This window comes from Balearica regulorum, chromosome 2 (genome assembly GCF_011004875.1).
Source record: "Balearica regulorum gibbericeps isolate bBalReg1 chromosome 2, bBalReg1.pri, whole genome shotgun sequence".
Taxonomy (NCBI): Eukaryota; Metazoa; Chordata; class Aves; order Gruiformes; family Gruidae; genus Balearica; species Balearica regulorum.
The window spans coordinates 132,239,876-132,265,498 of record NC_046185.1 but is presented as its reverse complement, the minus strand read 5'-3'; the positions used below and the strand labels follow the sequence as shown (position 1 = coordinate 132,265,498).

Here is a 25,623-nt window from a genome sequence, read left to right as displayed (position 1 = left end):
TCAGTACCTAAGTTGGATATATCTCTGCCACCTGTATCTCCACATTAGTGAGTTTCTTTGGGAAACAACTAACTGGGAGGACTAAGGTTCCTGATACCTCTCTGTATAGCTCCCTTACCAGGCTAGAGTGGTTGTTCTGTGCTGATGTGACAAAGGGGTCAGGAAAAGGTGGATATCACAAAATCATAGAATCACAGAAAGGTGGAGGTTGGAAGGGACCTCTGGAGGTCATCTCGTTCAACCCCTGCTCAGGCCACCTAAAGCAGGCTGCCTAGGACCATGTTTCCAAGGAGGGAGACTTCTCAGCCTCTCTGGGCAACCTGTGCCAGTGCTCAGTCACACTCACAGTCAGAAGTGCTTCCTTATGTTCAGGCGGACCGTTCTCTGTTTCAGTTGGTGCCCATTGCCTCTGGTCCTGTCACTGGGCACCACTGAAAAGAGCTCAGCTCCATCTTCTTTGCAGCCTCCCTTCAGATATTTGTACACATTGATGACAGCCCCTCTGAGCCTTTTCTCTAGGCTGAACAGTCCCAGCTGTCTCAGTCTTTCATCATATGAGAGATGTTCCAGAGCCTTCATCATCTTCGTGGCCTTTCACTGGACTCTCTCCAGTAGCTCCACCTTTCCCTTGTACCAGAGAGCCCAGAACTGGACACAGTACTCCAGGTGTGGCCTCACCAGTGCTGAGCAGAGGGGAAGGATCACCTTCCCCAGTCTGCTGGCAATATTTCTCCTCATGCAGTCCAAGCAACCATTGGCCTTCTTTGTGGTGAGTGGCCTCGAGATGTTGTCAGCCAGCTCCTTCAGCATTCACCCCATCAGGGCCCATAGATTTGTGTATGTTTGTTTTAAAGGCTTTTTAAAGACTGCTAAGTAAAACACTTGTGCTTTTGGTCCTATCTTGTGTCACGGAGAACATAGAGAACAAGCTTGTCACAACCAGCTCTATTTATAAAATGCTGTGGAAGTCAGAAGGCAAAAGCAGAAATGAGGTGGCATTAAGAAGCATGATCATTTAAGAATTCTTCACAGGCTATTCAGGAGACCTCGGAAAAGGTGACCTCAACCCAATCTTAAAAATGACAATTACAAGCCTGACAACTTTACTAAGCTATCTACTCAAGCATATTAAAGATGTTCTGCAGTGAGTTCCCCATGTAGTCCTTCCGTTTCTACCTCTCCGTGGCTTTTCTTGAGAGCTTGCCCACAGTTTTCCTCTCTTACCCCGGTGCCCTGTTGACTGCTTGCTCCTGCCGTCCCACAATCAAGGGCTGTCGAAGATGTCCCCATGCTGTGGCAGTTACGTGGAAAGTGGGATAAGGAAAACTATCCCTTTTGCTGAAGCAAAGACAGGAAGGAGCCTTGCAACAAGGCACCTCTTGAATTGGAAACATAATATGCCTTCTTCAGCAAAATATTTAGCTCACAGAGAATAAAGTCACTTGATGGCTCTGACAGACAGATAAAATAGTCATTTGTGTTTGGCTTTGATAGATGTATGATCTCAGGGCAGAGCTCTTTTAACCTTCCCGGTGGCTAATGCAGAAAAGATGAAGATTTGCAGAGGCAGTTATTAAACCAGTACCTCCTCCATGCTGAAACTGAATATGCTTCAGGTGGTGTAATGTGATGTAGCCTGTGGAAACAGAAAATGGAAAGATCATTTCTCACTGATTAAAGCTGTGTTTCTGTTACCTACAGAAACATGCATTCGGATCCAAAAAGAGCCAAAGCAAGCTGTTCATCGAAGAGAGAAATGATAGATATTCTTATCCTTAAGCCAGTGCTAAAAGGCAACAGTTAGATAGCATTGATAGACAGCTTAATACACACTTCAAGAAATGCTCTTTTCAAGCTTTATGTCAATTTTTTCAGGCTTTATGTCAAATGCCTTTTTTTTTTTAATTTACTTGTTCTAGAATAGTTATTTAAAGATGGAAAGTTGAGTATGACCAGACTTTGTTAACTTTGAAAGTTCATGAGATAGGTTTTTTAAAGCTAACTCTGTAGTTTGCATTTTCCTAACTCCTCCAGCAGCTTCTTATGGCAATTTACAGCCTAGGTTCTGTAAGGGAATACATGATTCTCCCCCAAAATCAAGCTTTACAAAGAATGTTCTTTCTGCCCTCTCGTGGCCACTGGCCAGTTTTGCAACGACGAATTTCAGAGACTTGCATTGCATTTCGATAATCCAAAATATCTTGCTTTTACTTTAGAGAGCAAACATAAAATTTTTTATCTCCGAGCCAGTTTTTCTGTATGCGATGTATTTATGTATATCTTTCATTTGAGTACAGCAGTTGACTATTTAGATTGTGAAATTAGTTACATGCAATTTTCTTAATTTTACCTCATAACCCAGAATATGAAGATGTGACTTGCATGTTAGAAGAAACAGGTAAGGATCACTTCTTTTCTAGCCACTAACGTAATTTTATTTCAAGGGCCCGTGCCTTACTTTTGGCCTGTTCACGTGAAAAATGTTGCATAATTGCATGCGGCAGCTTCTTCACACCTTCAATGAATCTTTAACGTCTTTAGAAGTTAAATTGCACTCAGTTTCCATGTCATGTCAATCAATTAATCAATACATTGATTCCAGTGGAGTTACTTTAGATTAATCCCAGACTGAGGGCAGGATCAGGCCACAATTCCAATTTATATTTTACTGTGGTGGGTTGACCCTGGCTGAGGGCCAGGTGCCCACCAGAGCCGCTCTATCACTCCCCTCCTTCTCTAGACAGGGGAGAAAAAGTATAACAAAAAGCTTGTGGCTCGAGATAAGGACAGGGAGAGATCACTCACTAATTATCGTCACAAGCAAAACAGACTGAACTTAGAGAGGGAATTCGTCTAATTTATTATTAAGCAAAACAGAGTAGAGGAATGAGAAATAAAACCAAATCTTAAAACACCTCCTCCCACCCCTCCCATCTTCCCGGGCTCAACTTCACTCCCGGCTTCAACCTCTGCCCCCCGTGGCACAGGGGGACGGGGAGTGGGTGTTATGGTCAGTTCCTCACACGGTGTTTCTGCCGCTTCTTCATCCTCAGGGGGAGGACTCCTCTCATCGTTCCCCTGTTCCAGCGTGGGGTCCCTCTCACAGGAGACAGTCCTTCACGACCTTCTCCAGCGTGGGTCCTTCCCACAGGCTACAGTCCTTCATGAACTGCTCCAGCGTGGGTCTCTCCCATGGGGTGCAGACCTTCAGGAGCAAACTGCTCCAGCGTGGGTCCCCCACGGGGTCACAAGTCCTGCCAGCAAACCTGCTCTGGCGTGGGCTCCTCTCTCCACGGATCCACAGGTCCTGCCAGGAGCTTGCTCCAGTGCGGGCTTCCCACGGGGCCACAGCCTCCTTCAGGTGTCTCCACCTGCTCCGGTGTGGGGTCCTCCATGGGCTGCAGGTGGAATCTCTACACCCCCTCATCCTCCCTCCATGGGCTGCAGGGGGACAGCCTGCTTCACCATGGTCTTCACCACAGGCTGCAGGGGAATCTTGCTCCAGCACCTGGAGCACCTCCTCCCCCTCCTTCTGCACTGACCTTGGTGTCTGCAGAGTTTCTTACATCTTCTCACCCCTCTCTCTGGCTGCAAAAGCTCTCTCTAACTTGTTTTTTCCCTTCTTAAATGTGTTACCACAGAGGCGCTGATTGGCTTGGCCTTGGCCAGCGGCGGGTCCGTCTTGGAGCCGGCTGGCATTGGCTCTATCAGACACAGGGGAAGCTTCTAGCAGCTTCTCACAGAAGCCACCCCTGTAGTCCCCCCCGCTACCAAAACCTTGTCACGCAAACCCAACACATGTACAAACATCCTATACAGTTTAAGAGTTACCACGTATCCCTTGTATGAATAATGCTGTCAAATACAGGCTTATAGAGGGTTGTACTGTTTCAGTTAAGGCTGGTGCTTATCACACTTTCTGACAGTCAGGTATAAAGAGACAGAATAGGTATAGTTGCATGCAAAGTGACATCTCTAGTGCTTGTTAGCTGGTGAGGATCTGAACAAGAAATTTTGTAGCAGATGCGTGAAAGCATATAATGCAATAGTGATTTAAGAAAACAGTATTATACAAAACAAGAATAGATTATTCACTGTCAAGGTAATACTAAAGAATGAGATTATTTTTCTGTTATGTGTTGGAAAACGGGGGAAAAGGCCATTTATACATTTCCTGCAAACTTTCTCCTATATGTGCCCCTTTTCACAGGCAGCCCAAGTTACCATATCCTTATCTGATTTCCGGGGTAACTAGGAAAATCACCACTGCAGAGGCACAGCCTGTGCTGCTGTTGTGCCAGTGCCAAACTGTGCACCATCTGCACTTAGCATGGGAGGGAAATAAGGCCCAGAAAGAATTTATCACTAGTTATACATTTGAAATGGGGTGGGCTTTGCAATCCTCCAGGCCACTTCTGGGGATTCATAAATTCATATGCAGTATAAATATGTGCAAGAATACATTTGTTAGGAAATGTCTCAAAATATGGAACTTTGAGATGCATATGGTGTTGGCTGCGCTGGCACAGGAAGTACCTTCTGAAAACAGTCTGCTCTTTTCCCCTTCCCTGCTCTTTCCACACAAGCCTGACACTTCTTGTTCAAGAGCAATTCAGAATCATCTGCGTTTACACTTCTTTCCAGATTCCATAAGCCATATGTGATCCCAGTACAACTACACTATAGGTATCTCAGTGTACCTTCACTGGTATTTAATTTCTTCTCAGGCATCTAAATTAAACTTCTGACTCTTCTTTCATAGCTGCCAAAAGAAATCATCTGCTGAATTAGGCTGTACCATTTCATTTGAAATGCCTCTGAGGGAGAGGCAAACTTGTAGCTCTCAGAACTGTTGATGGTATCTAAAGGCAAGTAGGTACTTAGTCGAAAAGGTAACCACACACAAAGACAAGCTCAGCACCCAGTGTATGCTTTTATTTTTTCCTTGAGCTTCTCTCTTCAACAGCAGGGTTCAAAGAAAGTTTGTCTTTATTCTTTTACACATAAAATTCTCCATATTGGTCATATAATATAGTTAATTCTAAACACTTTTATTACCCCAAGATGCAGATGTATTTTATGTACCCACAGAGTTGAGCAGCTAAGAGAAGCAGCTGATTTTAAAAAGTTCCTCTCTGTTCTCCTTCACTAATTCATGCAAATGAGCCAGCTAAGCCCTGCTGGGAATGAACAGACCTTACTGGCTCTGTTCAGCATCTCCACAAATTGTAAATCTATTTGTTTTCAACAGAAAAATTTAGTCTAAAGCTCCTCAGAGATATAAGATGACCTATTGTATACTTTGAATCTCAATGATGTAAAGTAATTTAATATGTTTTCTTTGATGTGAGGCAGGGTGGCTTTAGGAACTAAGGGCCAAAACCCAACCAGAGTTTCGAGTTAGGATAGGCCTAATAGTTGCCTCTGGTTTTGAACCACTGCTCATCTATCACTTGTTACCAGTGTATGCACAAATGTGGTATTTGCAAAGACAGACTGAATGTGCCCTACAATATATATGTTGCAGTGTGTATATGTGTGCATCTGTATGCAGTATGTGAAGTTTACCTCCTATTTCTAATATTTAACCATTTCTTTCATTGTAGCTGAGGTATCAAGTATATGTGAGGAGAAAGGAGAATAAATGTTTTGCAATAGGTGGAATGTGAAGCTGTAATTGAAAGGATTGAAAATATTTCTTACTTGGTTATTGGGTGTCTCTAGCTATATATGTAAGATCAACCCTCTTGGGTCCATCTGAATTGCAGGAATTCTGAGAGAAGTGAAAGAGGGAAGTTTCTGATACATGCTTTGCTTTCTACTCTGTTTGTAGAACCATAAACTGACTTATATTTGTTTTCTTGTTTGTACCTGTAATGTTCAATATATTGCAAGAGACAAGGTAGCTGGATGTCATACTAAGGACAATGAACATGGTAATTGGTAAGTGTTGTAGAAGTCAATTGTTGTGAGCATCAGAGATGAGATAAATATATTAAGTGCAAAAGCTTCAAAACCAGAACAAGTGTCCTAAATATGACAAAATAGGGGGAAAGAGCTAAGTGGTCAGCAAGTTCCAGAAGATGAGAACAGTTAAAGGCTCCTAACTACCTGCACCATTACTGCTATTGACTAGGAAACCTTCCTCTGTGGCAAGTGTCCTACACTTGGTGAGGGACTTGGGATCAAAGTTATAAAGTTATATAAGGAAATGGAAATAAAGATTTCTTTGTGAAGTAACAGTTTTGTCTTAGCTTTGCATGTCCCAAGCTTGAAGAATTGTAGAATCACAAAAAAGTCCGGGTTGGAAGTGTTCTCTGGAGATCATCTGGTCCAACCTCCTGTTGAAAGCAGGCCCTTAAAAGAAATAATTATCTGCTGAGGTGCTGCTGTGTGAGTCAAAGCAGTACTTGGGTGCCTCTGAAAATCTAGGATGTAGCAGAATGAATTTTCCTGTGCAAGGTTTTTCTGACCTATGTCTGTCTTAATCACCTGACCCCTTTTTTAAGACTTGCAAACAATAGAAACAAACTTCTGGTTTTCCTTTTACTTTATGCTCTATCAGCAGGTTGGAGGGTGATCGTGAAGGGATGGGATGCACTTGAATAGCATTTAATGCCTTCTGTTTTTAGAAAAATATTATAACCATGTACTTTTCTTAAAATACAAATACAGTGGTAGTCTACAAATATATCTGAGTTTTCTGAAAGCCTATTTAGAATATTTCTTCCATCAGTTAACTCTGGGGCTCTAAGTGGATAATAGGGATGACATCTGTAAGAGAAACTCATTTTTTGCTTGTTTTCACCAAAATTTTAATTGGATATGGTTCCAGGTAAAGCCATAGGACTGAACTTCTGACTAATCACTTCATAGGATCCACATGCATAGGTATAAAAAGAAGAAAAAAATGTACTTTACACTATCCATCATTCTTTGAGATAAAATACACATAAGGATACCTTAAGCCTCTTTTCTCCTTCATAATAGCCACAGATTTTTCTCATCCATTTTCTGTGCTACAAAAGATCTGAGTGGTACTAGCTGAGGCCGTTCTACACCTTATGTGTAATCTAAACAAAACATTTCCAATTCCTGCTAATGGGTACTCTTAAAGAAGGGGAGATTTTAAAAATGTCTTCTTTAGGGTTTAGAAATTTCTAGTGGTCTGTGATGACCAAGGCTAGCCCAGTTGTCATCTTTTGAAGAAAATGCAAAAGGCAGTTGCAAAAGCAATTGAAGTGAATCTAAGACTGACAGATTTCAAATGCCAGATGCCAAAGTCTTTGGCTCCTTCTGAGGGTAAAACAACAGTGTCTCTTTACATTCCACTAAATCTGTCCAAATGATATATTGAAATCAACATGATGAGCCCTCAGACTTATAAATTAATCAGTAGATTGTCAGCTGTCCTCTCTATAAGCTTAAGTCAGAATCTAAAATAAGCCTGGTGTTGTTTTTGCATGGAGGCTTTAATAACAGACATAAATATTACATGTATGGCAAGGAAGGCTGGGAGCTCCTGAACCCTACTAGAATTCATGCCGGTAAGCTTCAATAGTCTGTCACTTGATTTACTTGAGTCCTTTCCTTGCTTTTTCCCAATTCATGAATAATATCTGTATATGGATAATAAATAATCTGGTGAGTAATAGCTATAGCAATGTATGTTGCCTGCTGTGCCCCTTCTCCTCCCATTGCACTATCCAGTGATTGTTTTCTTGGCTCACATGCTCTCAAGCCAAACAGAAATTTTGCACAGCATAGCATAATTCCTACTTTATGTTTTTTTTCACCTAACTCTTCTTCTGCTGAGGGAAAATAAATCATCAGCCATCTCCTGTATCCGTGCTGTGAAGCTTGCAATAAGAGGGCAACCTAATTGTACTTGCTGCTGGGCCAATGTTTGGGCTTCTGCTTTCCTCCCATAGCAGCCATCATTAATGCCAATTGATGTATATCTTTTGCTGTTGCTAGGTGATATGTGCCTTAAAAAAGCAGCTTCTATTGCTGCTCAGGGATGCTCACAAATCTTGTTTGTTCTTGGTTCACATGATGTGCAGTGAGGTTTGCAGGACCAAAACACAACTCAAAGTTCAGGGCATTTCCTTCTGCTGTTCATTTGACTGTAAATCACTTAAAGATCCCACAGTTTTCCTGACTAAAGAAAGATTGACATCCTGTTCTGATCACAGGCAATGACGAAACTTTTTCTTCATAGGCTGGGTCTTGGACTTTCCCACACACAATTCGTTGACCAGTGTCCTTCAGCATGGACTTGGCTGCAGTACCCAAGTGTTATGCTGCAAAACCGGTATTTCACCAGCACGTGTTAGGTAAAGTGTTTTCTGAGACTCAGAGAGAAGCTCAAAGGTTGGTTTGGGACTTTTACTTCCAAAAGGTACAATCTAATTGTTTATAATCTGTTTAGATGTCCTTATCTCTTTGATATTTCAAGTGTGAGTGAGTAGAGAGACTAGATATTCTCAGGACTGTGGTCTCACTAGTTTGGATTGAATTAGATTCACCAGCCACAGGTTGAATAGTGTTGTGTTTCAAGTAGCATTATTAACTTTGTAGAGGAATGGCAACTCAGGCTCTGTCTCAACCATGAATTTATCTGATAGAAAGGATCAATTTGATTAGGGTTTTTTCCCAGGTTCCTCTAAAGATATGTGGAATGTAAGGATATCTGGTTACTGGTTTTTCAGCATAAAAGACTAAGACAAGAAACAGGAGAAGTAATAAATTAAACTCTCAGATACCCAAACCCCAAGGAAGAGGTGATAACAAGGCAGTAACAAAGAGCAGAACTCTTAGATCAGTGATTGATGGGACCTTAAAGGAACCACTCAACGCCTTGAGGAGGTTCAGCCAGAGCTCTGTAACTGGTTATCATGGATCTCACGGGAAAGAGCAAAGTTACAATGGGATATTTGAGAGGGCTTGTAAGATCACATAAAACTGATTATGGGATGTTTTAAGGGATGTGGGAAAGTGCTAAACTTATTTTGGGATATTTAGGGGAGAGCCAAAGACAGTCAAAGGGAGGGATCAAGATAGATGGGGGAAGAACAAGCATGGGAAAATGGAGAAGGGAGGGTGTTAAAGAGGTCTGCTGCATGCACTCAAGTGGCTGTCAGTACTTTTTGTTAGGCTATTCCCTGTGCCTGATCATCACAGTGTGTCTTATCTTCTTGTTAAACTCAGTAATTGAATGTCCGTGTGCTCTCTATTCTATGTGCATGTGTGTGCGCATGTTCTGCTAGCAAATTTCAAGCCAGGCTAGCTGGTGAGTAGACCGAGTGGTCTGAGTGCCAGTAACTGGAGTTAGAGACTGAGGGTCAAAGGGACCTGCAGGTCTGAAAGCCTGCAACTGGAGCGAGTTGGAGGAGTCCAGAGGAGGGCCATGAAGCTGACTGGAGGGATGGAGCAACTCTCCTATGAGGACAGGCTGAGAGAGTTGAGATTGTTCATCCTGGAGAAAAGGTGGCTCTGGGGAGATCTAATTGCAGCTTACCAGTATCTGAAGGGAGCCTACAGGAAAGATGGTGAGGGACTGTTTATCAGGGAGTGGAGTGATAGGACAAGGGGTAATGGGTTCAAGCTGAAGGACGGTCGATTTAGATTAGATATTAGAAAGAAATTCTTTACTGTTAGAGTGGTGAGGCACTGGAACAGGTTGCCCAGAGAAGCTGTGGATGCCCCCTCCCTGGAAGTGTTCAAGGCCAGGTTGGATGGGGCTTTGGGCAATGTGGTCTAGTGGAGGGTGTCCCTGCCCATGGCAGGGGGGTTGGAACTAGATGATCTTTAAGGTCCCTCCAACCCTAACCGTTCTATGATTCTATGGAGAGACAGATTGTCTGGATACCAGCTATTGAACAGACTGAGCATCTAATGGTTGCTGAAGAAGGGACCCATTTGTGTGTGATTCGAACATGAATTTAAAGCTGGACTAGCTGGTGAGCAGGAGAAGAGGTGTGGGAGCCAGCTAACAGAGAGACCACAGGCCAGGACAGCAGAGGGACCAAGGGTTTGAGAGCCAGCTGCTGGGGAGACTGCAGGTCTGGAACAGCCACTGGAGGGACCTGTTTGCATATGTTTGGGTAGGCAATCTGCTAGCAGGCTTTCAGTTTGATTAGCCTGTGCATGAGAAGAGGATCAGCCCATTTGTATGTTTATGTCAGTCTTCTTGGTGTGAATGTGGAGACTGTAAAGGTGCTGCTTTCTTGTCTGTTGGTAGTCAGCTGCAGCTGTATGGTGTGTATATGTACGTGTGGTGTGGTTTTTTGGGGATGCCTAGCCCCACCATTGGCCAGGTGTGGGGTCAAGGTAACGCAGCATTTGAGGGCCAGAAGAAAGAATCCCTTAGATCTTGTAGTCCACCAGATTTGGCTTCCCTGTAACAGGTGAGAATTCAGTTTCTCTTCAAAACTTACTGAAAACTCAGTTTTGGAGGAAGCCTAAATACGTAATATTCCACTTAGAAGGGAATAGTTTTCATAAGAAATATGAAATGGAAATATGGGTTTATAAAGGAGTAGCCCTTTCCACATGTGTATCTGCTAATGTTATTCACATTAACAGAAGAATTGGGACACCCACAGGGCAGATCTTGTAGGACATTAGGGAGGGCATTATCTCAGATATAAAACCCAAGATAATTGCATTACGATATGACTTTGGGTAGATGTTATTCCTCTGTGGGGGTCAAAGAAGCTAGATTTTATTTGTGGCAAATTCTTGACAAGTAACCTGTCAGATTTATATCTAACATGACTCATAAACAACAGGAAAAGTGCTTTCTCAACATTTTTACTTGATTTTCTTTAGCTGCATATAACATAAAGGGTACCAGTGGTTTTGATCCTACTTCTGTTTTTTATTCACTTCGTAGACTTCTTTTTATTTGTACCATGCTTTTTTATTCATACTATGCTTCTTTTAATTTTGCTTAAAATGCTTTGTTATGCAGCCATTGTTCTGAAATTAGGTTTTACAACCAACAGGACATAAGTTGCACAGAAGTAAATAGAATTTATACTACACTGCCACTGAATTAAACTACTACAACAGTCACTACAATTGTCATTGCCTTATACATCAAGCGTTTGTACAAAATAAATACATTATTCATAACATGAAGACAGGTTTGCATTTCAGTTCTCATATGTTTCCTTTTCATGACCTTTAGTTTTGAAAACACATTGCAGCTTTTCCAAGTCTTTCCGATTCTGTCTTCATGATTTCATTCCAGTATTAACGTAACTGTTAGAATTCATATCCCTAAAAATATCAGACAAATAAAACAAAATCTGTTATAATCAGGTGAGACAGTGAGAAAGGAATGAAAGGAATCAAATTAAATAAGAAAGAATCTTGGCTTCTGATGTATCAGTTATCTTTCCTGGTCTGAACTTCTACTTTACAAAGTCAGATGCAAGTCAGAGGTAGCCAACTGAAACTTGGTTTGAAGACAAATGGACAGTTCAGATAAAGCAGCAGATATGGCAAGAAGGGCTGTTATTAAAGAGCTGCTTTAAATTATTCTTAGTAATGGGCAGGAAATATTTTTCCTATCCTGAAAAAATTTCAGAGATGTCAAAAAAATTTTTTCATCTTAACTTGGAATGAAAAATCAAAATCTCAAACATTGTATCAGTAAGACAATCTGAAAAATAAATAGGTTCAGATGAGAAAAAACCAGCATTTTAAAAATGCTGCAATTCAGCTTGGAATTTTTTCTTTTTCTTTTTTTTTTAACTCTAATTTGCATAAATTTAGAAAATGGAAGAGTAATTTTTAGGTAATTTCGTTTGGTCATTTTATAGTGCTGAAATGGGATATTTTAATGATTCTGAACCTTTTTCACCAAAGCTTTAAACTTCTCAAAATGAAACCTGATCTAAAAAAGTGTTGTCCAACCTAATCTTGTCATATGAACATTTTCAGCTTTGGCTGTTTGGCATCTTCTCCTTAGAAAAGATTTCATAAAGATATTCTGTACTAGTTCTTGTGATGAGACTTTTTGCTTTGATGGACTGCAAATCTTCCTTTTGGCAAATTGGACTTATATTGAAATGCTTAAGGAATATCCCTTCAGGAAGTCTGGTTGTATTTGATCATCATTAACCTGATGTAATATGCATTTTAATATATGGCTTGAACACTTGCATAGTATTACCTGGTTCAGATTCCTGAACATCTTGAGACAGATTGACAGACAGTGACTTCCCAAACCTTTGTGGCAAATTTAGAAGTGGTTGACTGTAACTTTTAACAAGTAGAGATCTCCCAAGTCTGTGTGATACCTTTGGAGCACGCCTAGGTATGTTCTCTCCAAAAGCTCTCCCAAATCTCAGAGGCAAATTAGCAAATGGTTTAATGCTTCTTTCTTCTAAATAATTTCTTCCAAACCTAAGAGGTAAATTAGCAACGGAATTTGGCATCTTGTTTACTGTAGGAGGGTTCATTTTAATGACATTTTTTGATCCCCAGTCTTTCATTTCTTGAAAATTGAGACTCCTCTGCTTTTCTTCCAAGATATTATCTTTAATCTAAAGAAAAATAATTAAAAAAAGGATACTATCATTTTATAGGGCATTACTCCAGCTATCAATCACACAAACTATTCATTTTCATGTATCCTTAGAAAGCTGCTGGATAACATTCTTTTTTGCATATCTAATGCTTTTTAGCTGTATTTGCTGAACTCCATTGTAGTGTGAGCTACTTCATATGGATTACTTCATATGCAGACATTGTCTTGCTTACCTTTTCAGTACACTAACCACAAGGGCACATCTCCATATCAGGATCCACAACTGTTCAAATGGTTGAGAATATTTCTGGGCATACATGTCAGTACCTGCGCCATCAGTTAAGTGTGGACAGGAGTCATTGTCAGGTCCATATTTGCTAATAGCACTAACTGAAGTTTTCTGGAGGGGAAGATGCTGTCTATATTTAGTGACTTGACACAGACCCAGCCTCTTACTCATCTGGTCTGGATGAACAGGAGGATGGGCAACCTACCTGAAGGTGTAGCTCATTTCTTCCTAAGCATGGTGTGGCTGCTTCTGACCCAATATCCTGCTGGACTAACAGCCAGGGAAATGAATGGAAAGCATTTGGGTCAAGTCCATATAATGCCTGTTTTGGCCTTGCAGCATAGAAATTGCCCTAAGCTTTCAGTTCAGTTGCTTTAGTCCTCCACTAGTACACAACATGCATTAGGAGATCCTGGGCTCCTAATTTTTGTGCCACCAGCAGAAAATCTACTTTCTGTGTCTATGCTGGCATACAATGAAGAACTGAGCCTATTATATTACCTGTCTCATGATGTAAAGGGCAGCTGTTGCCTGAAACATAGCTATATCAATATGACCCTTTCTCATATAGCAGTGTTCCTTCCCTGAGCAAATTCAAAATCACTTATTTTTGTGACAAAAGTTTTCAAGCCTTAACAGAAAACATGTACAAATATGGGTTTTAATTTCAGTTAAAGACACAAATGCTACTAATCCTAATTTCAGTTCCTTATCCCAATTTGGTGACTTCCCCGGGAGCTTCTCCAGCTACTGGGAGAGAAGGGGAATGAACCATTCTAGTTCATACTCCATGATTAAAACATTAAATAAACTATCCCTCTGATTGCACCTGCACACCCCTTCTGAAGTATATAAAAGACTGTGAGCTGAGGACCAGAGGATTTCACTAGCATAATTAAAGTTGTATTTTGGTTTGAAGGATCTTTATTACACCAATGATGATGAGTCAAAAAGAGAGGTTGGCTCTCATTTCCCAGGGAGTATTTGCAGGGCAGACAAGAAAAATAATACAGATGAACTGTGCAAATTTCATTTGGCATCTATTGAGACATAATAAATGTGCAACCCTGCAAAGATGTTTTTATAGTCAATTTCCAGAGTAGAATTTTAAGACCATTAACTATATTAGATTTATAATGTTCTCTGTTTATCACTATTCTTAGAGTATTACAAGCATGCCTTTATTAATTTTGGATTAATAATGTATCTGTTATATTATGTGCATAAAATGCCTGACAGGAATGTTAATTGAGGCCTCACTGTGTAAGTAAGAAAAATTTCAGAAAAAGTCTCAACCTAATCGCAAGGCTGTATTGCAAGAAAATTGAAACATGAATTGATTTACACAGTATGTGTGTCCAAGCAAATGAATTTCCTGAAAATTCTTTTTTTTTTTTTTATACTGCTAGTGCTGTATTGCTGAATACTGTGCAATGATATCCTAGCCGAAAACCAGGACACTCTGCAATGAGGTTAGGAGAGCCTTTACCAAAAAATTCAAAGTGTTCAGAATCTGACCCACAGTTCCCCCAAATAATATCATAGTAATACAGATCTTACCTCATAATATTTATCGTCATCGTCTTCTCTGCTCTGCAGACTGGACTTTATCAGTTCATCTAGGCACATACTATTCGATGTTAGAAAGACCACTGTAGCTAAAGCAAATAGAATAATCTTCTTGGTTGAAATTACTTTCATTTTTCTCAAATTAAGCTTACTTAGAGAGCTCAGAATCTGTACAGAAAAGAAAACTGCCATCATTTTATATGATCAGAAAACAAAAAGATTTTGTTCCTATGACATCAGTCTCAAAAGCTTCAATTCTTAATATTAATTAGGGAAGTAATTTGAATGTATTTGAAGAATGTTGGGAATTTATTTTGTCAACCTTTTTAACCAGCATAGTTTCTTGTTAGGGACATGCTGACTTTACAAATATTTTCTTCTGGTGAAATATGTCTTAATTAGCTAAAATTGAGAGGGACTTACATAACCGTAGAGACTTACAACAGCCACAATGTTCCATCACCAGTGGACAAAAACACCTTGTTTCTTTCTTTTGTATCAGTGTCCTCAGAAGGACTATGAAAGGAAGCTTTCTCCATGTATGTATTCTTCTACTTAAATGATCCTTTTGGACCATATAATGCTTGTTTATAATTATGTATAACTAGGGATATCTGAGCCATTGAAATCAAGTGCTGTCTATTGAAGTTGTTGATCAGGTCATAAGAAATGTTATGCATCAGTGAGATCTATTGACGTACATAGTGTCTATGCTCTAATTTGAACATGTTAATTTGCATTCAGACTGAATTAGGAACATATTTTTAAAACCTTGCCCATCAGTTAAGTTTTTAGAAATTTCAAAGGTTATGTTACATCTATATTCTTAAGGCCAAATTTCCAACAGCAGTTTTTAAAAAGGCATCAGCTACTTTGCTGCACTTGGTGAAAGCACTGGACTGCCCATGCGTGTTCTGTCCCAGAAGGGGATTCAGGCTGCACATTAAATGTGCCCTTAAAGTGCACATTGAATTGGTTGCTAGATAGGCTGGTGAGCCAGGCTGTGATAGAAAAAGCATATTGTGGTGTTCTTCCATTTGTTATTCTTAAATTCTTGAAATGATTGCCTAAATCTCACATGTTAATACTTAAAATCAGCCACATAAGGAGAAAATCTGATTGCTCGTGGTAAATACTCACACTGGAAAACTGAACTCTAGACAAGTTATTTTGCAATTCAGCACCGGGGTTGTAAAATGTCCGTTCCATCACAGCACTGGCAAAGCTGTCCCAACAGAACATGGTTTATGCTGTGGGCAGCACGGACAGTATGGACTGTTTATCTGGTGACAGTATGTTGCTGTGTTTACCACGCTGTGAAGCTGAAGGACTTGCAAGTAACCTATTTTTAGAATTAAGTTAGCTGGTTTTATGGGTTTAAAGCTGTGTGGCATGCATGGAGTAATTTCTGCCTTAGATTCTCCAAAACAGATCCTTAAGGCCTTAAGTGGCTTTGTATTAGAGCCTTTCAGACTCACAAGAACCACAGGTTGTGTGTTGTAAGCTGCTCTGACATTACTGCTACTCTAACTTGACCAAGGTAACAGGAAACACTAAACCTATCACCTAAATTGTTTCCCTCTAGAGCCACTTAAAGTGAAAAAAAAGAAGAGAAATAAATTCCAAGGAATGATCTCCTTAGGAGAAATAACAACTTCTTCTGTCCTTCTCCCACACTTTAGTCCTTATCCAACAGCAGGAGGAGCAGCAAGCCCCTGTTCTCCAAGTTTGGACCATCTTGTCCCCATTCCCCATAGATACATGGTTCCTGTCACCCCCAACTTCTATAATTGCTGGGGATCATCTAGGGTAGGAGGACAGTGTGTTGAGGGTGTCTCCTTGAGGGTGATAAAGGTAAGCAATTTTAGAGGGAATTTGAACCTTCTTGAGGAGAGGATGACATGAGGGGGCTGGGGAGATGTTGCACAATGCCTACTACCAGACTCTCATACTTTTGAGTGAACTCTCTGGCAAACAGTGGACTGGATAGGCAGCGTGTATGATCTTGCCTAGTAATTACTGTGAAATACTGCTTTTTTAGCCTGGCTTCAATGCCCACCCCACCTGCCATCATTCCCCATATTCATTCCAGATAAATGGTGTACTTGTATCAGAAAGGTGCTGGATTTTCTCTCATGAGCTCTCTGAAGTCTTGGCGATGAATTCAGGGATCAGGAGTAATCCCATGCCCAAGATAAGGACCACTAAATTTTGGACACCAGAGCATTGGTTTGCCATGCCAGCTGAGCTAAGGGGATGGGGCTGAGACTAAGGGGTCAACCAGATGAGAGTGCTGACCTGGGAGCCAGATGTAGAGGTAACATCTGGAAGCACAGCTATGTGGGGAGAGCTGATGAGGGGGTAGCGCGTCTACCCAGGTGGCTTGGTACAGGTACCTGAGGTGAATCTGCCTGGCACAGTGTGTGTGGGGAAGCGCTGCCCTTCCCAGCAGAGAGGGAAATCCCATTTACAGGGCTGGAAGTGAAAAAGAAAATTTTTCACTCGGGTGAACTTCCCCAGGTGAAGAGGGTGTGAAAGATTCTGCCCATTTTTTATGTGATAGGAGACCATTAAATTGTTAAAATAGATGAGAATGGTATTAGTAAGCTAATTAGGAGCCCCTGTGAGGAAAAGAATGCATTTTAATGAGTCACTGGCTTTTGTGTGCAGCTTTCCCTTGTTGGTGTAAACACTATTTACATTCATTTGCTCTCTGTTTCTTTGCTGTGTGTAATCTTTCTGGCCCTGGCTGACAGCCGAAAAGGTTGGGTTCAAAGATCTGGCACTTCTTTCAGAAAACTGCTGGAAAAAAATGAAGTATAATGGGAGAATAAGCACAGTTCTGCATAGTCTCAAGGGACAATGCTTTCCCTTTTCATTCTCTGAGACTGTTCTACAAGATGTTGTTGTAGAGTGGGATGTGGTAGATGGGGAGAGAAAAGATACTGGACACGTAGTGATTCATGAAGAGTGGCTGTATGTGCATACAGAAACAAATGTATATACAAAGTAGGAAAGCATCTTCTGTCCCCCAACTGCCTTGGTAATAGCCCTCCTCTCAGAGTAGGTGACTTCTCTTTTTTCTTTTTAAAAAAATAAGAAATGTTCTGAGCAGAGAAATGGAGTTTTGGGGATACCAAAATTTTGGTATTTGTAATTCTGGGCCAAATTATTTGGAAAACAGAGGGAATAAAAGGAAGATGTCAAGGGAGAAGACCTCTAAAAGGAGCCCATGTCCTTTTGGTGCTCTGGCAGGTCAGGGGCACCAATTGTCTCTTTTCACTGAGGGCTGAGTGCAGGTTCCTGACTCTCTGGAGTCTGATGTAAGGGGGCTTCCATCTGTGGGAACAGATGGATTTTCCAAATTCCTTTTCTTTATGGTAACAATAAAGACAATAATGAATGCAATTCATGCACTAATATCTATCTAACATGTGGTCATTTACTATTGGGCTTTCATTTTACCAAGCTACTGGTTTATGAACCTCTCTTGATCAATGGTCTTTCAATTAACTGTGTGAAGTTATTTGCTTTCTAAATTAAATGGAATTGGCAAGATCCAAAAAATCTCCTGCATTGTTTGGCACAAATACAAATGCTGTTTTCCCTAGACAGAATAGGAAAATGTATTGCTGTTGTCCAAGCTGCATCAGGCTTTCTTGATATTCAGTTTGTCTCCTATGTATGTAGATTTTCTAATCAACAAAAAGTGAAGTTTTCAGGTGTTTTGCATGCCAGGCAGTCAGAGAGTTGTATGTGTCTGTACTTTCTTATGGATTAATTTGCGTTTGATGGCTCTACAACAAGAACTCTTTGGAAATTTCAAGTCAAGCAGTTACGATGATTGTTCATTATCCTTCTTGAGGAAGGACTTATCAGACCCTAGCACTCAAGTACCGGAATGTATAATGTGACCACTCTTCATCAATGTGACTGCAAATTCTGCTGTGTTTAGACTGTCTTCAGCAGTGGCATAAGCTAGCCCATCTGACTTCAGACTGAAGCAGCTGAGGCATCCTGGTATGATCTATTAAAATTATTTATTTGGGAAGAGAAGACACATTGTTGGTGGCAACAAACAGTGTTGGGGAAGAGGGCTGTCTGTTCTTGAATTGCTCCAGCTTGATCCACAAAGAGTCTGATTAAGGCATATGGAGGGCACAGGGCTCTGAGTACTGATGAAAACAGCTTTTGAGTTCCTAGCCTCTTGTCCCACAGCTGCTTTATCTTGCTATCTTACATCACTCATCAGCTAAGCTATTCAGAGGACTTGACCATAATCAAACTTCTGTTTTGAAAATTCCCCAGTTAAATAGGAGTGAGCCCTCCCATTTACATGTGAAACAAGCCTCACAGGCAGGGCCAATTTTAAGAGTTTTCCTGTAGGTGTGTGCTACAAACTAGGACAAGGTAGTCCTTGCCTCTTTTTTTCTCTTCATTTAGTGTAAGTAAGCACAGGAAAGAGCATTTATTTTGGCTTAGTGGTACAACAGTAAGGTGGATCTGATCTGTGATGAGTTACTGCAGTGACTTGATGTATATCTACTTTAAAAATTTGACATTAAAATGTAAATAGTAGGAAAGGCAAGAGTAGCTCAATTTCATAAGCAACTCAGTGCACAGTAAGTTATTTGATTCCAGTGAAAGAACAAGTTTTAATATTGCTCTTTCTTTATATAAGAATATACCAATAAGTCCTTATCCATTATTAACAACGTATGGTGTGAAAATTGCATGTTATATGACTCATGCCACCAATAAGCATCTGCACATTCCATAATGATGAATCATTCATAATATATTCATTTTGCCATTATGTATTATATGACCTCTTCTATGGCTCATTTTGAAGTAGGAAGATTTAAAAATGTATAATTTTTTTCATTGGCAAGCAATTCTGTTCATTTTTCACCCATTCCTATGACATGTAGTGAGTCATGCTGGCTTTGCTGTGTTGTGCTTCAGTTTCAGTGCACAATCCAAGGTGTATTTGCCTGTAACATCTCTCTCTAAGCAGATAGTCATACCTCCACTGCACTCAGTATCCTGACATTGTATACGTATGTAGGCCTGGTGTCTCTCTCGTACTGACAGTAAATATTTCAGTGATCAGGGGAACCAGAGAAGCTTGGTTTCCCATGACTTTGTGATTGAAAAGTAAATGACAGTATGTATTCTCTGAGGTCCAATAAGGATTAACCTCACTGTAGGATCCCTGCATGAGCAGCATGCCTATCCTCTCTTGCCATGCCTGTTATCATGAAGTGGACTTTCAGCGAGACATCACCCTGCCAAATTCAACTGAACTTGGCTTCCAGACTTGAAAGTTTTCAAGGGTGACTGACAGGTACACACTTACGCACAGAGGAACAGATTTGCCTCATTTCATTGGGAAACCAATACTAAATCAGGAATGACTCTGCTGAAATACCACAGGTATAAAAACCTCAACATCTGTACAATTATTGTGGGCACAGTGATATTTTCTTTCTTTATTAATAAGGCATTAGCTCAGCTTTTGGGATTTTGCAGAAGAATAGGGAAATGTACTATGAAAGCCCCCTTCTTTGTGTACTGTAGCTTGGTAAGAAAAAACCCTCTTATGAAACAGTCCTCTCTGATTTTCAGAATTAGACCTTCAGTTTTAAGCCAGGTTTTCATCTACATGTAGCTCTGAGCTTTCCTGTTAGCTGGGTAGTAGTAAACAAAGGACAAATGCATGCAAATATCATGGTACAAATAATCTTATTTTAAGTTTAACCCCTATGAATCGGTCTCCAGTGCTAGAAGATATTTTCCCCCTTGATTAGCTGAATCCAGGATATGAATGTGTAACTTCACATTTTAATAGTTCTTCTTTTATTTTTTCCTTGAGCTTTTGGAGCAGCAGAACAGCGTGAGAGACAGAAAACAATAAGAGGCTTGAGTTATTATGGTAACAAGCTGAAAGCGACTTTATCTTCTTGGTAAATAAGGTGTGAACAATAATTCCAGATTAGACAGGTTCTTCAATTATACATTTGTGTTAGTAATAAAATAAACATGTTTTCAATAACATTTGGGATATAAATACATTCATCTTTTTTACCAACTACTCTGCAGAGTGTAATACTGTACTTACCAATCTACTACAATGTGTAGCAGCTCTAGCCCATTCTTGTCTATTAAAAATTAAACCCTTTTACCATACATTATTAAAAGTGCTTTGGTTGGCTGCAAATCAAGAAAGACTTCATAAAGTCTTAGAAGAACAAGAAATCTGATTAAATCTATGGTCCACAGGCAGCAATGGAAAGTGCATGAGAAAAAAAACCAACATGAAATTATGTCTTAAAGACCCTTTCAGGACTTTAAAAAATCATTAGTAGCTTTTATTCAAGTTAACTATTAACAAAGGAACTCTTAACAGATTCATTATTCCATTTTCCCCCTTTCCTTTTTTCAGTTTGGAACCCGTGTTAGTTATAGATACAGTTACTTTAATTCCTTGTTCTCCCCTTTTTCAGAATGATTTTTTTCTAGAAATATTGTGCTCATTTAATAGTTCACCTATGCCTTGTGTATAAACACTGAGGAGCATGAAGATTACACTGTTAGCTGAATTGTGGGTTGCAGGATCTGATTTTCACTTTTGGAAAAAAATGTAAGCAATTTAGGAGAGGAAAAAAATTAAAGGAAAACACCTGTGTTTCTTGGAGGGAGAAAGAGGCTGCAAGCATTTTACTGACAAAGCTGGAGGAGCAAATCCAGCTTATTTGAAATAAAGCTTCTCTCTCTCTCTTTTTTTTCTTAATGTAGCTTTTTAAAGGGAAAAAGCTTTTTTTTAATGACAGTGACATTAGACAGTATCCTGGAATGGGAAGCAGCATTTCACTGGGTAGTATTGACCTTTGCATGTGGTGGTGAAGGAGCTGACTGTGCCATCACTTAACTTTGAGCTGACTGTTAGCCATGAGGTCTGTAACATCTCTTTACATTGTGGAAAAGTGACAGGGAATGTGAAGCAGCACAGCCACCACCCTGGGGGCATGGTCCACAACTGGGAATTATTTTTGATGCTTGCATAGAAATAACAATCCTAGCTCAAAAGGTCCCCATCCCACCACCATGAGCATGGGAAGAGGTGCAGTGGACTTCTCCCTCATTTCAGGCATGCATCTCCCTGCTTTAGGGTCAGGGCTGTGCTCATCTCTGACAAACCAGGCCACTCCTTGCCAGCTCCAGAAGCCTGTGAGCTCCTGCCAGCTCTTGTTGCTGTTGACCAAGTAAAAAATCAAAAAAAGGCTTGACACGACTTTGCTGTCATCTCACCTGGGAAAGAAATGAGGACCAGCCATGAGCCAGGAAGCCATTGAGCAAGCCTCCTGCCAGGGCCACCTCCCAGGGAGAGGGTCATTCTTCTCACCTGGTTGAAGTGGGGCTCGGGAAGAGAGATACCAACCTGACTGAAAATAGGCAAGATTAACAATGCAGACAGTTGTTCAATTATTGCAGATTTTGTGCAGCTTTCTTAGAAACACATGATGGTGGGTATTGCTTGAAATGGGATGCTAAGCTAGCTGGACAGCTTGGCTGCTTCAGCATTCAAATATTTATGTTCTTGTGAAAAAAGACTCACTCTTCTCCACTATTTTTTTTTTTAAATGATCTGTGGATCCCTGTTCATCTGAAATATAGAGAACAGATTCTTGTGAAGATCTGATCTACTGATTTCTGCAATGTAACCATGGGATCAGTAGGTTTCTAATGGGATGACTGAGAGTGGTAAGGTGCAAATGAGTACTGGAGCCCAGGTACTGGCTGTTCTGCAGCTCCTCTGTGATATCTCAGGGCAGTGGATTGGGGAAAGTCCACGAAGAAATATGTAACAAGTGCTGAGAGGACAAATCTTTCACCTGAATCCAGGATGGAACATGCTATTTTCAACTGAAAGGATCTAGAGAAAACAGCAGGATTACTTGTGTGCTTTGGATTAGAATATGTTTAATTGCTGTGTTGATTTGCGGGATATCTATATGCTGAAACAGCTGTGTGCAACCTCACTTTTGTTTTGAAAGAGAATTTTTCAAAACTGTTGCACAATGTGTCCCTAATTTATGAGAAAAGAACATTTCTTGATGCTGCTAGGAGTTACCAGTAGTGCCCAACATTTCTGGGATGGGCTGGCAATGGCCTGCAAGAGTCACTTTTAAGTTCTTGATGTGTTGGCTTGGACATCAGATAAACAAGTGTTGGAGGAAGTTTTGATACTACATTGTTCCTCAAAATCCTTATCAGATGCCAAGTCAGTTAGTTCGCTAGAGTTCCCTGAACCTTGCACAGATATTCTTAGAGACAAAATCAGGGATTTTAGTCCTGGTAGCAAAGGAGCTCTGATGGCAGTTGCTACATGGTAAGGGAAGCACTAGGAGCAATGAGAGCTGTGTGCGGAGGAAGAGAGTACAAGGCAAAAAAAGTAGTAGGAGAAGAGCAAACCTGGACAGACTGTGCAGGGTGTCCATCCAAAACTCAGTTCCTTGCTCTGCAAAGTGTAAGAACTAAGTAAATTTTGAGTTATAGGGCTATAATTCCATCACTGCATTGTGGTGACTGTATAAGGCCACTTGAGCTTTGCTCTTATAGTTTATGATATCACCACAATCCCCTGGTGGATTTACAGCCCTGTAATTTTTTACAGTAGTGAGCTTTTTATTTTTCTATTTACAACAGTACATCACTGGAGATATTGATAACAGCCACCTAGTTTTATCGTATAGTTTCCTATGCTCTTGCATTTGTTTTTGTAGAAAAATCAAAATCATTCTTTAGGAGCAGGCTGCGGGAGGCTGGGGGCAGAGAGGGGAAGCTCCTTTTCTGCCTTTGTGTTTTTAAAGACTGTTTAATTTAGCAACAATTTGTCCAGACACAGGAGGGCATAATTGCTACCAATTTCCCATTGCTGTATGACAAACAGCTGTATGACTCTCACTTTCACTTTTTTTTTTTCCTCTTTCTTGCCCCCTGCTGTATATTAATTTATCAATTAAAGTTCATCTCACCAGCCTCTCACACAGGACGTCACTGTAATAGAAGGCTGAGCGGAGGTCAGCTGGTACATCACAGGCTGACGCCAGGCCTGAGCAAGAGGCAGGTCTTGGGCTTGATCCCATCCTAACACCCTGCTATGGATCTTGGTTCAGAACAGATGGATGTAACCGTTAATTTGATTAGTTGTGAGCGTGGCAGGGAGGTAATCACAGCAAAAGGGGATGAGCACGGTAGGTAGCTTATTTAAGTGTCATGTGGGAAGTTGCTGTAGCGTCACAGATGCGTTCCACTCCACGGGTAACTGTGCCAATTACTTAGGGCAAATAAATAAATACAAGCATCTAACAATTGGCTCAGTTGGACAATGTACCCATTGTACCTCGAGCACTGAGAGCGGAGGCATCACAAACTTGACAGCAGTGCTGGGGAGCTGCTTGGAAGAGTTAAAAGTGTTTGAATAGAGAGGTAGGGGATGCCCAGAAGTTTTTGGTTTTGATGGAAATAACTGACCTTGGCATTTAGATAAACTCAGTGTCTCTACTAACATCTTCCATATAACTTTCAGTGATTTTACTACAGGTCAAAAAGTATGGCTGTGGTCAAGAGGAACTGAGCCTCTGTCTCCACATACAGACTAGTAGGTGTATAATAGACGTGTCTGCAGGACTGCGATTTTAGATGAACACAAATTATTGGAAAGGAGTTTTAGTACAAATACTGAGTTATCTCCAATTCTAATCCAAAAAAGTATCATTGCAGAGTCATAGGATCAGTCACATGTGGGGAATTTTTTGTTTCTTTTTGTTGTAAACAACAAGATGCCGGATGTGATGCATGATAGTCATTCTGTCTTATTCTTCAGTCTGGGATATGAAGAAATACTCTAAAAAAAATCTATCTTCATATATCTGCTTTGCCAATACTCCTAAGATAGGACATTTGTTAAGGAAAAAAGCCCACCCCAGCCCCCCCCCTTGACACTAAATCTACTGATTTAGATTATAAATTGGTATTTTCAGCGTATATTTTTAATTAAACTATACCTAAAAACCTAAGATGCCTAGACAGTAACAAGTGGATTTTAGCTAGTGCACCGGTCACGTAATACATACTGCAATTTCACGAGAAGCATTTTTTGTCAGATTTTTGTGCACTCTATCCTAGGTTAGGCCATGGTAGTGCCTAAAACACCTCAGCATTTTCTAGATTTTACTTATGTGAAAACCTTCATTATTGGTAAAATGCCTAAATTAGGCTATTATGCAGTTTGGTTATCATTCTTCCTTTGGGCACACAATGCTGTATGCAAATAAACAGAAACAGAAAAGCAACTCCAAAGGATTTATTCAGCAGTCTCTCAATTTAACCACATGGGGGCATGAGATATTTATTTAAGAGAGCTTTTTAGGCACGTGATTGGGAAATACATGACGCTAGGAAGCCTTTACTGGTAAACTGGGATCAAAATGTCACTTGCTCTTTTAGTCTTTTCTTGCAATCAAAAATACTTAGCAAACAATTATTGCAAATGACATTAACCTAAAATATAGTAACAGACAAAAATACAGTGTGGACAGGAAAGAATATCAAAACAGATTTTAAATATCCCCATTAGTTAACCTGGCCTCTAAATATATTTTTATGATGCTGTTTTGGTGCCTGTCTAAACAAAACCTGAAATCTTCCATATAGCCCTGCATATATGACTTAAATAACCTGAACATTTAAATTAAATGAGCAGGAGACTGCTCTGAGATATAGCAACCTAGATCTGGAGTAAATCCATTTCATTAATTGCCTAGATGACATTAATTTTTGTCATTCACTTGCAAGATGAGTAATATGCTCTATACATTTCAGCCCAGATCCAGCAAAGCACATAAAATCATAGTTAATGATGTTAAGTGCTTGAGTAGTTCTCCTTGAGCACATGCCTTAAGCTGAGTACATATTGAAGTGCATTCCAATACAGAGAAAGTGGCACAATCAAACCTTTAATTAGTTTTAAAATGGAATTCAAAATGCAATGCAATTCTTTGCACTTTACATTGAAAAAAATGCATGCTTTGAGACTCTCTTGGGACTGAGATGACTAAACCTATTTATCCACTTTGGTTTCCAAAGGGAATGAATACTTATTGTTTTCTGCTGTTGTTCTCCCCTAAATTTATAAATTTATTTTGCTCAGTGAACTGGT

General features: G+C 40.2%; 1 protein-coding gene and 1 long non-coding RNA gene across 3 annotated transcripts in view; one reads left to right on the top strand and one right to left on the bottom strand.

The window, feature by feature from the left end:
- LOC142600559 (uncharacterized) overlaps positions 1-25,623 on the top strand; it is a 134,928-nt gene that overhangs the window by 33,818 nt on the left and 75,487 nt on the right. The gene's annotated exons all lie outside the window — the stretch shown is intronic.
- NPVF (neuropeptide VF precursor) lies at positions 10,980-14,574 on the bottom strand. The gene is made up of 3 exons (XM_010310170.2): positions 14,391-14,574; positions 12,185-12,557; positions 10,980-11,286 (listed from the first exon to the last, which is right to left on the bottom strand). Exons 1-3 carry the CDS (start codon positions 14,529-14,531, stop codon positions 11,279-11,281), a joined length of 522 nt encoding a protein of 173 aa, XP_010308472.1. The 5' UTR covers positions 14,532-14,574; the 3' UTR covers positions 10,980-11,278.

Bases quoted from the DNA above. Each gene is read 5' to 3' on its own strand.
- NPVF (XM_010310170.2), bottom strand. From the start codon at position 14,531: ATGAAAGTAATTTCAACCAAGAAGATTATTCTATTTGCTTTAGCTACA. The intron at 12,558-14,390 runs GTAAGATCTGTA...ATTTTTCTTTAG, and splicing joins ATGACGATAAATATTATGAG to ATTAAAGATAATATCTTGGA.